This window comes from Saccostrea cucullata, unplaced genomic scaffold (genome assembly GCF_032062105.1).
Source record: "Saccostrea cucullata isolate Sc308-1 unplaced genomic scaffold, CSIRO_AGI_Scuc_v1 ctg5363, whole genome shotgun sequence".
In the NCBI taxonomy this organism is placed as follows: domain Eukaryota; kingdom Metazoa; phylum Mollusca; class Bivalvia; order Ostreida; family Ostreidae; genus Saccostrea; species Saccostrea cuccullata.
Window position 1 is genome coordinate 28190 of NW_026939765.1, and position 18213 is coordinate 46402.

At 36.7% G+C, this 18213-nt stretch overlaps 2 protein-coding genes across 2 annotated transcripts; both read left to right on the forward strand.

Moving 5' to 3' along the window:
- Window positions 1-1511: 1511 nt before the first annotated feature.
- LOC134253899 (uncharacterized) lies at window positions 1512-6044 on the forward strand. The gene is made up of 4 exons (XM_062736477.1): window positions 1512-1621; window positions 3878-4013; window positions 4501-4571; window positions 5452-6044. The coding sequence occupies exons 1-4, from the start codon at window positions 1549-1551 to the stop codon at window positions 5568-5570; spliced, it is 399 nt and encodes a 132-aa protein (XP_062592461.1). The 5' UTR covers window positions 1512-1548; the 3' UTR covers window positions 5571-6044.
- Window positions 6045-9886: 3842 nt separating this feature from the next.
- On the forward strand, window positions 9887-12613 carry LOC134253900 (uncharacterized). Its single transcript, XM_062736478.1, has 4 exons — window positions 9887-10024; window positions 11512-11650; window positions 11783-11853; window positions 12181-12613. The coding sequence occupies exons 1-4, from the start codon at window positions 9955-9957 to the stop codon at window positions 12306-12308; spliced, it is 408 nt and encodes a 135-aa protein (XP_062592462.1). The 5' UTR covers window positions 9887-9954; the 3' UTR covers window positions 12309-12613.
- Window positions 12614-18213: the final 5600 nt, after the last annotated feature.

Genomic DNA, 18213 nt, shown 5'->3' on the forward strand with positions numbered 1-18213 from the left:
GCATATACGTCACAATCAAGGTCACAAGGTCATTGATCTTATATATTTTGTTTTGAAAGAACTTAATTAGTGGAGTATGTATATTAAAAACGAAGTCTCTATCTTTCATGGTTCAAAAGTAATGGCGAAGGTTAAGTTTGCAGACAAACAGCTATTTTCGCATATGGGTCACAGTCAAGGTCAAAAGTTCATTTACCTTGGTGTCATTTGAAAGAGCTTAATTAGTGGAGTACGCATACCAAATATGAAGTCTCTATCTTTCATAGTTCAAAAGTTATGGCGAAGTTTAAAGTTTGCAGACAAACAGACAGACAGACTGACAGGACAAAAACAATATGCGCTCTATCGATCTGGGCGCATAAAAAGTCTATCAATCTTAATGTTTTACTGATCGGGCATAAAAAAATCATGTTTGACAAAATTAAAATAAAAAGTATAACAAAACATTAATTGACTGTGTTCTCGTGCAAAATGCGTTTTGTCGACGGTGTAACGACGAAAAATGACCCCCGTAGAATAATGACCGGGGGGTCATTTTTCTACGTAGAAATTTGACCCCCCGGTCATTATTCTACGGGGGTCACTTTTCGTCGTTACAACAGCCCTCAAACCAAACTGTCTTCAGTCTAACGGCGTCATGCAAACATTTTGGTTCTTGGGTCTGACAAAACGCGTATTGTACTCGAATAAATAAATCAGTCAATAAATGTATAATGTCTAATTGAAGAAAAGAGAAGAGCAAGAGATTTATTTTCATGTAGAAAAAGGGCATAATCAGTGCTCATAGAAAATCTAAAAGATTGTTTGAAGATCTGTGTTCCAAAGACTTAATTTTCATTGTCAATGAACTCCATTTTTTTTTTAAAAATTCTATGTTGCGTATTGAAGATTTACATTTAAACATATCATAGATTTATAGATTATCCAAATGTTTAAAACCAATATGATAAGAATGAAGTTTGTATGTTTTCTGCAACTACTGGAAATCATTTCACATACCGGTATATATAAAATCTTGCTGGAATGTTCATGCATCTGTTTTATATTTTAATAATGAACACTGGTTTGATAATGTTTAAAAACAAAAATCCTGAAAATTGAAAGAGAAAGAAAATGCGTGGCAGATCTAGTTACATAATAACTGGAAATGCTTTTGGGTCTAATCTTATATAAAAATTCTTTAAATCATAGATCAGTTTTTTTTTCCAGATTTTCCAATAATTCTTGCCAATCAGTGTAGAAATCTTCTAATTTTCCCATACTTCAGTATAGAAATTTTTTAATGTGATAAGTTTTCTTAACACTCAAAGTCTTTTGATATAATTATCAATTATATTCTCCAGCTAACTTCCCTGTCTGAAGTTCCATATTATATCATATCTTACATATATTGAAGGTAAAAGAATGAAATTGCGCATGAATATTTAGGAACTTACTACGTTTTAAAGGGTGGTATTGATTTTTTTTGTTTACAAAACACGACCGGGTAAGTTCGACTCATTTATTTTCACATAAAGCCCTTGAGTGGATCGTCGAGTCTTTTAAAAAATGAAGAAAATCACAGAATATTTTATTTTTGCATTTATTTTCATTATTGTTGCTTCCTTCATAGACCTTATTGGTAAGTATTGGAGAATTTTTTATCATCTAATTCATTTTTTGTTTTTAAAAGCTTTGGGAAATTATTACGTATATTTAAATATTAAAAAGATTTTTTTGTGTGTGAATAGGTTCTAGTTAGTTGAGCAAGTTACTTTCAAAACAAATATGAATGAAAATAACAATAAGAGAATAACCTGGATCACCAAAAAAAAAAAAAAAAAAAAACACTTTTAAAATTTCTAAACTTTTTGATAATGGACATTGTGTCTCACGTTTATCCTTTATATAGCGTAAGGAGTTGTCGCCATGCCGCTTTTCATCCCCTTTTGTCATGAACACGAAGTTTCAAATTTTAATTCATCGAAAAGAAAAATCATTGATTTAGAGGTGGGAAATTACTTTTTTAATTTAAAGACAAGCAAAATTAGAGATCTTATTAATTTCAGATTGAAAAACGAATGAAAAGTTTATTTACGCATTAAAAAAATATGCATAAAATTTAAATTTGGTTAATGTATTGAATATTATATCAACCCTCCCCTGACATTCAAAAGAAGCATTGATCCCATTTTAATATAGCAATAAAACCAGTACGTTTAATCATGTTGTACGATTTCTATTAAAATTAGTATTTTCATTGATGTATTTTTTTCTGTCAAGAATTTAGAGCAATCCAGGAAGTATCTATAATATTTTGTACAAACAGTTCCAGACTTGTGCAAACATGATTTAAAGACTTGACTTTCAAAACAAATCAATGAAGCAAATCAAAATTCAATGATCTTCAAATCAAGCACCAAGTCCATAATGACAGCTAGGTGAAATTCCCGCTTTCAGTAAGAGTCAACCAGGTAAAATTCCAAAGTTATTATGTTAAATTCCTGACTGAGGCATTTTAATAAAACTTATTAGCTCATAATACAAATACTATTCCTATAAAAAAATATTTTGTTATAAAATGATGAATTTTAAATAAAAATAGGAAGAACGAAAAAAATCACTGCATCTTGACGAAAAAAAGATTATAAAATAGACCTAACAGTCAAACCTCGTTATCTCAAACTTATGGGATCGAAAAAAAAAATTCAAAATTCCGAGAATTTGAGATATCAACGATAAGATACTTAAGAAACAAGCAATTTCAAAGAATTGTGGGCCCCCGCTTTCTGTGTCTTTGTGGATGGGATGTCGTTGCTTATGACATGTCATTTAGAATATGTATGCCCTATCCTAAAAAGTTAAAAAGTTATCTGACTTTAAAAGTAATCACCAAAGTTATTTAAAAAATTACGTCATATATGTGAAAGTCAAGGTCAAAGGGAAGAAAAGGAAAAAAAAATCATAGCATCCTCGTTAACATCTTGTCACAAATAATGCATGTGTCTTCTCAATCAAATGTTATAAGGAAATATAACAATTTTGAAAAAGTAGGTCAAAATTCGCAGTGTAGGTCACAGGATAAATAATCATAGTATATTTAGAAAGATCTTGTCATGGGTAATGTTCTTGATCAATATGAAAATCCTGCCTTTTCTCTTTCAAAAGTTATGACCAATTTAAAGCAATGTTATTAAAATATTTGAAAAGTAGGTCAAAAATGAAGATCACGGTGACAGGGTTAAAAATCATAGAATATACAGAAAGGTCTTGTCACAGTTAATGTAAATGTGAAATTTGAATGCCCTTTGTCTTCTTATTCAAAAGTTATGTCCAAAGTTAAACTAAGGTTTTTGTGACAGACTGACAGACAAATGAGTTTAAATGTCCTGTTGCTTTTGCGAAAGCGGGGACAATAAGCGATTGGGACTTTGAAATCACTTAGATTAATACAATACATCAATTATCTGTATCAGCTCTTTCCCTGACTTTGTCGATAGGACTGACATATTTCACCTGCGTATTACCTGTGACAAAACCTTTCTAAATATACTATGATTTTTTACCTCGATACCCTTGGTCGGAAGTTTTACTTAATTTTCAAACACTTTAACCTTGGTCATAACTTTTGAATAAGAAGAGATAAAGGGCTTTCACTTTTCACATATGTATTACCTAAGGCAAGGCCTTTTCTAAATCACTATGATTTTTTTTATTTCATGACCTTGACGTTTGGCCTTATTTTAAAAAATAGTATCTTTCCTCATAACTTTAAAGAGAAGAGACAGGGATTTCATTTGTGACATGTGGATTGCATGTAACATAATGTGTATTCTGCGACAAGGCATTTGTCGTATCTTTTTGCCCAGTTTAAAAGAGATATTTTCCTGACTTTCAGACACAGCAGAGACTTGTGGAAGTCTCTATGGGAATCAATTGTACTGCCCCACGGGTTATCATTGCTGTGACGAGACAGCGACCACCTGCTGCGCTGACGGCTTCATCTGCGGAGGGACTGTCTGTATCAGTATAGCGTAAGTCTGTATTAGTATAGCGCAAGTCTGTATTAGAATGGCATAAGTCTGTATTTGTGTAGCGAAAGTCTGTAAAAGTATATCGTAAGTGTCTGTAGCAATATAACGCAAGTCTGTATTGGTAAAGCGTAAGTCTGTATAAGTTTAGCGCAAGTCTGTATAAGTATAACATGAGTCTGTATGAGTTAAGCGTAAGTCTGTATAAGTATAGCGTAAGTCTGTATTAGTATAGGGTAAGTCTGTATAAGTATAGCATAAGTCTGTATAAGTATAGCATGAGTCTGTACTAGTATAGCGTAAGTATTGCGTGAGTTTGTACTAGTATAGTGTAAGTCTGTATTAATAAAGTGTGAGTCTGTATTAGTATAGCGTTAGTCTGTATTGGTATAGCTTAAGTTTGTACAATTTTCTGTTTCATTTAATTTTTCATCGTCAAAAATACAGCTATTTTCACTATAAAAATTGTTTTTTTTCTTTCTATTTCTAGTGCAATCGTCATCCCATGCATCATCGTTCTAATCATCATTATAGTGATCGTCGTTATCATCGTAAAGAAGAGTAAGTATTCACGTAAAGAATGTAGAAGTCGATTTTCAAAGTGTATTTTATCTATGACTTTCATAAGAAGCGAAGCTATAGTATTATCCTGGGTACATTTCTTCAAGAAAAAAAGTTGCCAACACTGCTTTACCTTCAAAAATTGTGGTATGTAATATATACTTTTATTTTTAAAATCTAATACTGCAGTATTACCAATTGTTTTTCTTAGCGGTACTTTAAAATGAATATTGGACCGTTGAATGAGATATTGGACTTTCCGATGAGATATTGGGGAGTTATGATGTTTTAACGTCATGTTTTTTGGCGAGATCATCTTTATTAATCATGCAAACATAGAAGCCAGAGCAAGATATGTCAAAATAAATAAGTAAAAGGTATAACAGTATTCATTGACTGTGTCCCTGGTCAAAATGCGTTTTGTGAATCCCTCGAACTAAACTGTTTGCCTTTGGCCTTTCGGCCTAGCTCAATCAAACAGTTTGGTTTTGGAGTCAGAAAAAATATATGCTGACCCCAAACCCAGTCAAGAAATTTATGATATTTTAAAACACTCCACTTCTAATAGGATATTTAACATATTATAGAATACATTTTGAAACGCCATCATATTCTTACATTAACAAAACAATTCTGAAGGTACCGATCTTTTGTTAAAATAATGACAAGATCAAGCAATAAAACAGGATTATTTTTTAGTTTTACCGATATTTTCTAGAGTGTACAAACAAATTTTCAATTTAAGTGTCAGTGTGCAATATGCTAAATGCTAGATCATGTACAGATACTGAAAATGAAAATTATGTGCTCCAATAGGCTGGTTAATTATACATAGTTGATAGTGATCACTTTTAAGACGAATATCAATCATTCATTGTAGAAAATGCACAACAAGGAGTGGTAGTCAGCCCAGGTTATCCTCAGACAAGCCAAAATCCAACACACGGTCAGTTCAATCCAGCTGGACAGCACCCTCCCCCGCCCCCAGGAAAATACTAGTGACCGTTTGTGAAGGCACATGGAATCAATTTATTTGTGACTATTTGTTTTACTACGTAGTTTTACTTTGATTCTTCACTGCTCCTGTACAGTGTATTACTACGTAACGTAACTGAGTTTTCTGATAAATTTGAATGTTTAAAGAGACTACATATTTTTGGTTTGCATATAACATGTGTAATGTGTAAATCGTTTTTGCTTGAGTTGTCTACCTGGGATAGTTTTGACTTGGAATATTTAGTATTTTCATCAAAAAAATGTTGTAAATGTTGAAACCATTGCTTTTAAATCTCATTTTGCTTAACTGCATGGGGACACTTGCTCTATAATATGCAGGATAAATCTCCAAAGAATCTCAAAAATGTTATAAACAGATAAAAGATTATTGCAATTCTTTTTGTTTTTCAATGCACATAGACTTGTAAACAATAAAGACGCAAGGTCACGTTAATAAAATTTTATTAAAATGTAAAATGTGTTTTCATGTTGTTTCATCGTTGACCTGGCCATGAGGTTGTGTTTTGTTCGGTGTAATAATATGATATGATGGATTATGATAATTGAGATCTTGTCCTGTCCTGTTATTCGTTAGATACTAGTAAGATATTTTAAATGGCTTAATCGGCCAGACAGGCAGTTCACACTGTATGCTTTTCTAGCAAATCATGATCCTGATAGATTTCTCTTACATATTTTACCAATTTTGATTTTCTTTACTTTGTTTATGAATTTAGGTGCTTTGTAAATATAAAGTTTTAAAGACCTTGATAAGCTATCACCTAGAAAGGTCCTAAATACACGGAGCTTCGATCTTTCAACTGGTGACAATCTTAATATCTTCATGTATTATGAATTCTGTCCCCACTCACTTTTTTCAAGCACATCACTTATACTATTGAAACTGTTCTCGCTGTTGAAACTGTTGAAGATGATCTCGCCAAAAAACATGACGTTAAAACGTCATAACTCCCCAATATCTCATCGGAAAGTCCAATATCTCATTCAACGGTCCAATATTCATTTTAAAGTACCGCTAAGAAAAACAATTGGTAATACTGCAGTATTAGATTTTAAAAATAAAAGTATATATTACATACCACAATTTTTGAAGGTAAAGCAGTGTTGGCAACTTTTTTTCTTGAAGAAATGTACCCAGGATAATACTAAAGCTTCTTATGAAAGTCATAGATAAAATACACTTTGAAAATCGACTTCTACATTCTGTTCATTGAAGGCCAGTCCCCCCTCCCCCCGTCCATTTTGTTGCAGTGTAGACAACTAAAAATATTAACAGTTGTGAAGGAGAAGATGTAGGAGTACTGTGCGACAATATATTCGAGAAGTGCTGTAAATTAGATATGGGTACTGGGCCAGTCAGGCAGTTCACACTGTATGCTTTTCTAGCAAATCATGATCCTGATAGATTTCTCTTACATATTTTACCAATTTTGATTTTCTTTACTTTGTTTATGAATTTAGGTGCTTTGTAAATATAAAGTTTTAAAGACCTTGATAAGCTATCACCTAGAAAGGTCCTAAATACACGGAGCTTCGATCTTTCAACTGGTGACAATCTTAATATCTTCATGTATTATGAATTCTGTCCCCACTCACTTTTTTCAAGCACATCACTTATACTATTGAAACTGTTCTCGCTGTTGAAACTGTTGAAGATGATCTCGCCAAAAAACATGACGTTAAAACGTCATAACTCCCCAATATCTCATCGGAAAGTAATATCTCATTCAACGGTCCAATATTCATTTTAAAGTACCGCTAAGAAAAACAATTGGTAATACTGCAGTATTAGATTTTAAAAATAAAAGTATATATTACATACCACAATTTTTGAAGGTAAAGCAGTGTTGGCAACTTTTTTTCTTGAAGAAACGTACCCAGGATAATACTATAGCTTCTTATGAAAGTCATAGATAAAATACACTTTGAAAATCGACTTCTACATTCTGTTCATTGAAGGCCAGTCCCCCCCCCCCCGTCCATTTTGTTGCAGTGTAGACAACTAAAAATATTAACAGTTGTGAAGGAGAAGATGTAGGAGTACTGTGCGACAATATATTCGAGAAGTGCTGTAAATTAGATATGGGTACTTAAAAATTACAAGGATCTTTTGGAAAATTTGAAATCACAAAGTCAGCATCAAAACTTACAACTTTTCAAACTTATATACAACCGTTCCCCACGATAAATTAAAGTTCAGGCTTTTTTTTATATCATTGACAGCTGCTTATCAATAAAAATGGAACTTGTGAATTTTCTTATTTTGTTATTGGTCGATTGCAAAATTATTTATTAAAAAGCATTCTGATTGTACCTACAAGTACTCTAAAGTTGATATTAAATAGATCCTTTAGTTTCTGATTGACAAGATTTTCCAACAATCTACACTGAATTCCTATGGTACCAACTGCGCCCCGTAATTGTACATGTTAGACCTATTTCTGTATTCATATGAAGCAGAATTTGTCCTAAAAAATTATACCGGTACGTGAAAAGAAGAAAACATTTGCTGTGGCCTTCAACTCGACATTTAGATATAACGTCAATTAACAATGGTTTATATTTCCATTCTTATGTCGATACGATATATCCAAGTGAGCTTGAAATAAAAGAGTCCGACACATCTGCTTCACATTTAGATATATTACTAGAAAAAGACGTTAATGCATGGTTACCTAACGACCAAGCTTTATGACAAACGAGATGACTTAAACTTTTCAATCGTTAACTTCCCTTACTTATGCAGCATTATACCTTCATCGCCTGCATACTGGGTATATATCTCTCAGAAAAGCTTGCTCGACGTATGAAAATTTTCAAAACGATGTGAATTATTAGCAAACAAGTTGCTAAAACAAGAATATCAGCAGTCTCGCTTAAAGTCATCATTTCGTACTTTCTATGGTGGATTGATTGATTGAATATTGTTTAACGTCCCTCTCCAGAATATTTCACTGATATGGAGACGTCACCATTGCCGGTGAAGGGCTGCAAATTTGGGCCTATGCTCGGCACTCAGGGCCATTGAGCAGGGAGGGATCTTTATCGTGCGACACCTGCTGTGACACGGGGCCTCGGTTTATACGGTCTCATCCGAAGGACCGCCCCATTTAGTCGCCTTTTACGACAAGCAAGGGGGTACTGAGGACCTATTCTAACCCGGATCCCCACGGGAATTCTATGGTGGATAAGTTGACCTTGTCAGCAAATACAATTTATCATTGAGTAAAATGCTGACTGACGTTTTTCATGCTTATTGTTAGGCGATTATATACACACTGAACTGTCGACGGATTTTCTGCTATTTCCCAGCCATGACAAGGGGAACACGGCGGGAGTGACCGGTCGGCAAGGGATGCTCACTCCTCCATGGTACCTGACCCCCCCCCCCCTCTGATATTTTTGGAGGTCGATTTTTGCTCTGCTACAATTTTATATTGTTTAATGGACCTTTGAGCTTGAATACTGTTCGTTATCTCCATATATTTCACCTCAACATTAATATTCGTTGTTGGTTAAAACACCATTTCCTTTTTTTAAGCACAGATTCGACATGGATTTTGCAATAAATATATCATTAACACAATAAGAATATTTATATTATCAAATACTGACATTATACGATTGAGTTACATGTATGATACTAAAATATGTATGCGAAGGTGAATATATGAAAAAAGTACATTAACGTAAATATCCGAAAAAGATGATTTTATAAAATACCGACGCCCCCGTATGTTACCTTCTTGAAAATGAAGTAGTTTGTTTATTTTTATAGGGACAAGTAATAAGCAAAATAACAATACACGATGTTATGATATCATCATATACAAACACACAGTCCGGTGGACCTATATGTCACCTAAATCAGTAATTCCAGGTCATATCTCTTTTTAAAATATATGGTTAAAATACACACAGTTAAATTCGTGGAGATACCAGTAATAAAAATTATCGGAAAAAGCTTTAAAAGAGCAAGGGAGATATGCAATGAAATTTGAAAAAAAATAATTATTGAATAGTGTAAAAAAGTTTAGTTCATCTACTGCATAAGTGTTTACTTGCATTGAGTCAGTTTCAACTGAGCTAGCCTTGGAGACCTGAGGAATGCCTTATTAAGCCCCAACCTCACTTGAAATTTACCATTCGGAAAAAATAGCTGCCCTTACGTAGTTTTTTTTATCTACCCCCCAAAAAAAACAAAACAAAACAACAATAGATCAATGCATTTTAAAGGTACAGTTACCATCTACCTTATCTTTAATGAGACAAAAAACCTAACCGAGGTTCTTAATTACACATTATACCAGATAGCCTCAATTAAAATACACGGAGGAGTCTTTAGAGGGATTTCAGCGACAACAAAATGAAATTTACAGAAATATTTCTGCTGACATTCTTGTTGATTATTTTAACATGTTTCATTGACTTCAATGGTGAGTGGAATTTTTTTTCTGTACAAGATATATTTATCTTAAGTGAATATTTTGTGACATCCTAATGTACAATTTTTTACCATGTATCATTCAATTATACTTAAATTTTTACACAACAATGTAATTGAGATGACTCAAACAACTTAAGAAATATAACTGTTTAGACATTATTATAAATACTATTATTTTTAGATAAATAGAACACAAATTAAATCATAGCCATCAATAAATAAGAGAATGTTTTTGTTTGGTTAACTCAAGGACGAACAACTCATATCTAAAATATACAAATTTTATTTATCGTTGAAGTCAAAATGGGTACATGATCTTGTTCTCAAAATAAAACAACAAAACTCAACAAAGACACATAGGTACAAACTTGAAATTCCTGTTACTTATCCAAAATGAATAATGAAAATTCATCTTCATTATACGAAAAAAAAAAAACCGTATACAAAACTAAGTGTATGTTATTATGTCAGATGTGATAAACTGGTGGGTCTGACGGCGGGTGTGATTGACAACAGGGAATGTTTACTCTTCCTAGGCACCAGGCCTGGAGACTATAAACTGAGAACAGACTTAAGTCAAAATTTTGATTTTGAAGAGCTAGTCATTTATAATACATGTATATTCGTTTAAAAAAAATTGCAGATTTGTATAGTACAAATGTATTTCAATTTAAACATTTGCTATAAATTTTGCTTTGCTATGAAAATTATTTTAAAATATATTTGACTCAAGTCTCTTCTGAGTTTATGGTCTTCTTTTCAATCCCCTGTTTTGTAAAACTAATTGAACAACAAATCTTAGTCGTTTTCTCAGTTTTTGCGTCACAAAAACTTCAGCCTTGGTCAAACCTTTTAACGAAAAAAGAAGACCGGACCTTTGTATTTCATATGTATGTTAGATATGAAAGAGGTTTCAAAATGAACATTAATTTATGAGACCATGCCCTTAGAATTTAAGATACTTTTTTTCAAAAATTTTAACATTGGTGATACTTAGAAATAAGGGGGAATAATAATGAGCTCATATTTGTGTTTTACTGTACCTATGACGTGAGAAGTGCAGAATGTGTTGTGATATTTGTCAATGACATGACCCGACTGCTGTGACCTTTAAATTTGTCCTAAATTTAAAAAATTAAAATTTAAAAAATGGTGCTAACTTTTCAAGGAGAGAGGAGAGTAATTTCATATTTTACAAATACACTACCATGGGAACACTTTGTAAAAAGCTGTATCATTTTTGATCACATAATTTCGACCAAGACGTTTGACTCTTAATGTTGGCGACAAATGTTACTGCCAAAGAGGCAGTGCTTTCATCATTTTTGTCAGACTGTCAATTCGTGTCATAATTTTACTGTAATTTGTCCGACAATGTCCAGGCTTATTAGTGATTTGCAATATGCAAAATATGCAAAAGTTTCTCTTAATGTTAGTGTTGTTCTTGTCCTTATGTTTGGGCTTCATGACATTTAGATGCAGCCAGAGAAGCGTGCGGCCAAGTTTTAGGTGTCCAGTTGTATTGTCCGTCTGGGTACCACTGCTGCAGCAAGATAGATTCCACATGTTGTTCGGTCGGCTTCATTTGTGGTGGAACAGTTTGCATCAGTATTGCGTAAGGAGAAAATCAGAATTATACATATTTTTTGTATCATTTCTTTCTAATCTTATTTTTTCAAAATGTTTTGTGCTTTCAAATTCATATAGGCATCTTCTGTAACTTTGAAAAACTTTTGATTTTAAATAGCGCCATTGTTATACCGTGTATCATAGTGGTTATTATCATCGTAGTGGTCGTCGTTATTATCATCAAGAAGAGTGAGTAGATTTAAAATAATATCCATTATATCCATATAAGTTTGTAACTTAAAAAGATCTGATGAAAATTAGTTATTTAAAATGAGATTTTTTGTCAGGCAATTTTTTGATTTAATGTTCACAACAGCAGCTGATTCAAAGATTTAATTACTAGTATCACAACAGCCAATTTCTTTCTTTTTGCCTAATTGAAGTAACATTGACTTTGGTTAGTTCTCAATTAAGAGCTCTTGCTTGGTGTTCCGAATCTCTGTTATAATGCTTTTAACTCTTCCCTTCTTTCGTATCTTTACTAAATAATCCTACTTTTGATTTTTTGTTTTGTAGAAAAGGCTCATCCAGGGGTCGTGATCGGTCCAGGTAATCCACAACCGTCTGCCTACACTTCGTCTGGTCAATACACCTCGTCAGGTCAATATCCCGGCCAATATCCACCTCCACCTCCTAAATATTAACAGAAGCCAAGTTAAACATGCTCCATGCAGACTGAACAGTTTTTTCATGTTTTTAAACCCTCTTCGTCTGACAAGAACGACGCCTTGAATTTTTATTTTTTAAATTGTGTGATCAAATTTTTTCACTATTGTTTGTATATTGTGATGATAAAAAAGTATGTACAGTGCACGTGTATATACTATAATTCTACAAATATACACATATATAAGGTTTATTTACTTGCCTGTACTTGTCAGTACTAATACCCTCTCCGTTTGTCGGAATCAGCTTTATTAACAACAAGTATACATGACCATCAAAAGCTATATTTTTGTACTGAACATTAAAAAAATGTTAAATAATTCTTTAATTCAAATTCATTTATCAATTACATTATTTACATTAAGTATTATACGTGAAGATATAAAAATGAATAAGGGAATAACTTCAAAATGAAGAGTACTAATTTCATTACAAGATCAATAAAGACTTGCTCAGCACAAGAGCCCTTGACCCAGTGGTCCAGAATTTTACAAGTCTCGTAAAAATTCAGTGTTCATTATAATTTTTACACCTTTTGCCGTCCTGGAGGAGCCGGGGATGAATTCCCCTGTAGCCTCCGATCACGTGTCCTGCAATGATGTGGACTGTGACTTAAATCTCTCTCTCTCTGGACTTTGCATGCTGAGCTAATCAGACGTGTTTATTTGTAAGTCATTGTGTTGTATACTATTGGTGATGTTTAGCTAATTAAAGTGCGGAATTTTATATCATAGTTGTTTCTCTGTATCCACCATGACAGTTATGTAGTAGAGAAACACTATATTGACGCTGCGACCCAGGGTTTTTTGTCTGGGCAGCGGGGTGCCGGCCTAGCATATGTAAGCTAGTGCCGTCGCCATCTTGGATTATTTTGTATTTTTTTATTATGTAAAGTATTTTTATAAGGTTAAAGTCTTTGTGTATTTTGTATATTGTTTTATACTTACAGCGGATTAGCCGCGAGGTATTTTTATGTGTTTTTAATAAATCTTGTGGTTTGTGTGTGCAATGGACCAAGAGATTAGCTCGTTTGGTCTGGGCAGGGGGACTTTGAGACCCGATGGGGGGCTGGTACGCTCGCGGAGGGGGAGGAGACCGGATTGGTCTGATAGGGGGAGGAGACCGGATTGGTCTGATAGGTATCCCTTTAGAGTGCAGTCCAGGGAAAGTCCCGTCTGTCAAGAATGTTAAGTTCGTCCAAGGTGTTGCTAGTGCACCGATGCCCCAGGGGGGGAGTGCCCCGGATAATATCACTCAGTATGGGGAGGGGGACATGTCACTCACTCAAGGAGCTATTTCAGAGGGTCCAGGTGATACACCCGGATGGTCCGCATTCTATTCCCTCCTCCAGGAACGACAGCATATACTGGAGGGAGCGGTTGACCGTATCCAAGGGGAAATGGGCCAGTTCCGAGGGGATATTGGTCAGATTCAGGGGGACCTTAGTACAGTATATAAAAGGATGGATACCCTAGGTCAAGATGTGGGAGCCCTAAGGGGGGATATAGGTGCCTTTGAGACAAGTATGTTAAAACAGGTCGGGTCTTTGGAGACAAATATGGGGAACCAATTAAGTAATATTATGCAGATGTTGGCTGGAATGATGAAGGCTAATCAGCCCCAGTCATCCCCACCTATGCAGGATATTAAAGTCTGTACCTGTTTCTGTGGGGGACACAGTGTAAACATGTCTCAAGGTCATTCCCTATCATCATTTGGCAATGACAGTTTAGCCTCGTGACTTCCGAGTATTATTACTTTGGGTTCATTTGCGTCAGGGGGGCCGATTACCCAGTGCTTCCCAGCACGGGCCCACCGGTCCCGGGTCCTGGGTCAGGTTACATGGTGCACCCGAGTGGGTACTTCCGCGACCGTGCCCTTAGCGTCTGCGCATCCTAGTATTGCTAACTTGAGTGGCCAGGGCGCTGGCCACTATGGAGGGTTGGTTGGGCAGTCAGCTACATAGGGGGTAGTCCGTCGTTCGTATATAGTCATGGGGGTTTGCATAATGCAGTAAAGGGCCATTCGCTAATGACCACCGCGAACCAGAGTCAATTGCCAAGTTTACTTCCCGCTGGAACCCGTAGCTGTGTTAGTAAGAATATTCCGGCCGAGGTCAAAGGAGTGAGATAAAACGGGGATGTTGAATGGGGTCCATACTATGCCAAGTTCTCCACTATCGCAGAATATCATCAGTGGAGCGATCCCGACTCTCTGTTCGCCCTAAGTCTTACGCTAGACGGGGCAGCTCTTAAGTACTTTGATATTCTCAGACGACGAGGCGCGCTGTTAAGTTTCTGAGAAGTCGTTCTCTGGATGGAGGAGAGATTCGGTAAAACTTCCCTCAGAGCCGCCTCACAGCTGGAATTTAATTCTATCTGCCAGCGAGCGGACGAAGCTAAAGAGCAATGGGGGGACCAAGTAATGGACACTGCCCAGAAAGCGTTTGGTGGCGGCACTTCGCCGGAGGTTTTCCAAGAGCAAATAGTCGTTCGTTTTGCTATGGAGTGTAATGACGGCAAGGCGGGGCAGCAGTTAATTAATAATCCCCCGGGGACTCTAGAAGAAGCGATTAAGAGAGTCAAAACTTATCAGCTTAGTCGCAGAGCTTTAGCCCGCCGGCCGAGAGCGGTAAGATCCCTATCTAGAGACTGTCAAAATGACCAGAGTCAGTCGCCAAATCCGGGTTATTATCAGGCCAGATCAGATTCTGAGTGTCAAGATCTTTACGTGGCATGGAGAGAGCGCTCGGAGTCAAGGGACCGTTCTTCCGATCGTGCCAGCAGGGACGGTCCTAATCGTGTCAGCAGGGACCGTTCTGATCGACGTGCCAGCAGGGACCGTTTCGAGTTGCCGGATCGGGACTCGTATAGGAAATACTACTCCAGCGACTCGGAGGACAGCACGCGGGGATCAAGTCCCGAGCGAGGGTTCTCGAGGGATCCGTCACCGAACAGGGGACGTTCTTGTGCGCCCAGGCCTATTATATGTTTCGAATGCCAAGAGCCAGGGCATTTGCTTCGTGACTGCCCGATCTGCCAGCGAAGGCGTAGATCGGGGACCCCTAAGCGCCTTGTCTTAAGTCTAAAAGTAGCGAGGTTAAAGACAAACGTCGTGCATCAGGGACTCGTATGAGCCGAATGTGAATGCGAATACTACTCCAGCGACTGGCGTATTCCGATAAGGGACAGCAACAAGTGAGAGATCGACACAGCAGCCGACATAACGATAATATCGAGCGAAGTTTACAAGTCTTTGAGGCCGCAGCCCAAGGTTGTAGGCGATACTAATGTTAAGTTAGCTGGCGAGGGAGCTGGTATGACCGCTCAATTTCCTGCGCAAGCATTATTTTCTTTATTTAGTATTTTATTTGGCATATTTTCATAAAAATAACTTAATAATTAATATGTTATACATGCCAAATTTAAGAGCATAATCAGGAGCAATATTAAATGCATGAAGCCAGATGCTAATCATCTTCTGTTTTGTTATATTGGTGGTAATTTTGTCTGCTGACTGCAAGATATCAATAACTGCCAATTGCCAGCGATACTCATGGCTAGGCCAAGATAAAGCTGTTAATTGAATTATTTTCAAAGATACTAACAAAGAGCTCTTTGTACAAGTTAAACTGATATTTAATTAAGTAATGTTTTTTGAATAGTACTAAAGACAAACAAATCGTGCATACATGTATTACTAATAGCAAGTCCCTGCCATTAAGAAAAACAAATATTATACTATTTAAGTATGTTTCATACATAAAATGTGAATGCGATCTCTCCATTAATTATGTATCATTCCATGGGAAAAAAAACAGATTAAACTGTAATTAAGATTGTTTTATCCGATATATACAAAACAGTATTTATGGACATCGGTTCAAGATGAAGGCGAAAATAAAGGAGAAAGGAATTATTCCTTGTTAAACAAATAAATGTTATCAGGAGTCCAACAAGTGAGAGCTACCAGAAGGTCTCTCGACACAGCAGCCGACAGAACTTGGATAAATGCCGCTAATGCCGCTGAGTCTACCAAGTCTGTTTGAACAAAGGCTAAATGCAGCCTCTACCAGAAGGTCTGTGTTTGTAGGCGATACTGGACAAATGTTAAGTTAGCTGTGTTGGCGATGCCGCTGACTCTACCAAAGGGTCTGTGTTGAACAAATGCCGTTAAATGCTGCTGACTCTACCAGAAGGTCTGTTTTGGAGAAATGCTGCTAAATGCCGCTGACTCTACCAGAAGGTCTGTCTTGGACAAATGCCGCTAAATGTCGCTGACTCTACCAGAACCACTGTCTTGGACAATTGCCCCACCCACCAACCCATTTCATCCCATTTCGTGACTTCTTACATGAAGTATGAACCTCAGTATACAGGATGAAATGACCTGTACTATTCGGTATCGCTAGAACTGGAGGTTTAGTCATTAACTGAATTAGTTTCTCGAAAGCATTTTGCTGCTCGTCGCCCCACCGGAAACCGCTTTTTCTGGTAACCGCATACAGCGGAGCCGCAATTCTGGAGAAGTGAGGGATAAAACTACGATGATAATTGGCATAGCCGAGAAAGCGCTCTACGCCCTTAACATCACGCAGAACAGGCCAGTCATGCACTGACTCAATGTACTGATCCCCCATCTCAACTCCGTGCTCACTTAGGGTTCTACCAAGGAACTCGACCTTAGTCTTAAGCAGCTCGCATTTCTGAGGCTTAAACTTGAGACCATACGCTCGGAATCGCTCAAGCAATTGTCGTAGGTTATCAAGGTGAGCTTGCGCCGAAGATCCTAGGACCAGGATATCGTCTAAGAAAGATAGGGCGATCTTCCAGTTAAGTCTGTGCAACACCAAATTTATGGCCCTAGCGAAGGTCGCGGGGGCATTACACAGACCGAACCCGATTCTAGTAAATAAGCCGTACTATGTTATAAAGGCAGTCTTTTTCCGGTCTTCCGGAGCTATTTTAACTTGCCAAAAAGCCGCGTTAGCATCAAGCTTGGAGAACCAGCGGTTTCCCGCTAGCGTGTCCATGCACTCCTCGATGAGTGGCAGAGGGTACGTATCCTTGACTGTCACCTTATTCAGGGCTCTATAATCCACGCACCAACAGACGCTGCCATCCTTTTTCCGGACCAGAACTGGGACGGACGCCCAGTCTGAAGAAGATGGCTGAATGACTCCGGCTTTTAGCATCTTATCGAGATGACCCTCCTCCTCCCCCTGAAATACAGCGGGGGTGCGTCGCGTCCGCTGTTTGACGGGAGACGCGTTACCGGTGTCTATTCGGTGTTCGATCTTGGAAAAGCTTCCGAGATCAAGGTCATCAGTAGAAAAGATGTCGGCAAAATTTTTGACTAGCTCCGCTGCCTGAGATTTGACTTCCACAGGCTCTAAGAGTGGGGCGATATGGTCATAAGTCTTATCCCCCTCAAAGGTTACACGACGCACTGTGGGTTTAGTACTGTTTACGAGATCGGCGGGGACAGCTTTCCCCACCCTAGTGCCAGTCTTAACAATATGACTTCGGTCTGTCAAGTTCAAGATGCACACCTTGGCTCTGTTTCTGGCGGGCAGTTTTTATTTTATACTTTTTATTTTTTCAATTTCAAAGATTTTTATTGACCTGGTCAATCGGTGTAATTTTATCTACAATACCTGAATAAAGGTCATAGAAAAGGTTCAATTATCTCCTACTTCTCATCATCACCAATCTTTTTCAACCAATGACCCTTGTTTAAAATATATACGTATTACAGCAGTTACTATCTTTTCAGTCGTCAAAATCATGTCGACTTTCGCAGTATTTAAAACGAAAGTAGAATGGTAGATGAATACCGATCCCGATGAGAATTAAGATGAAGAAAAAAATCGAGGCGGGGGTA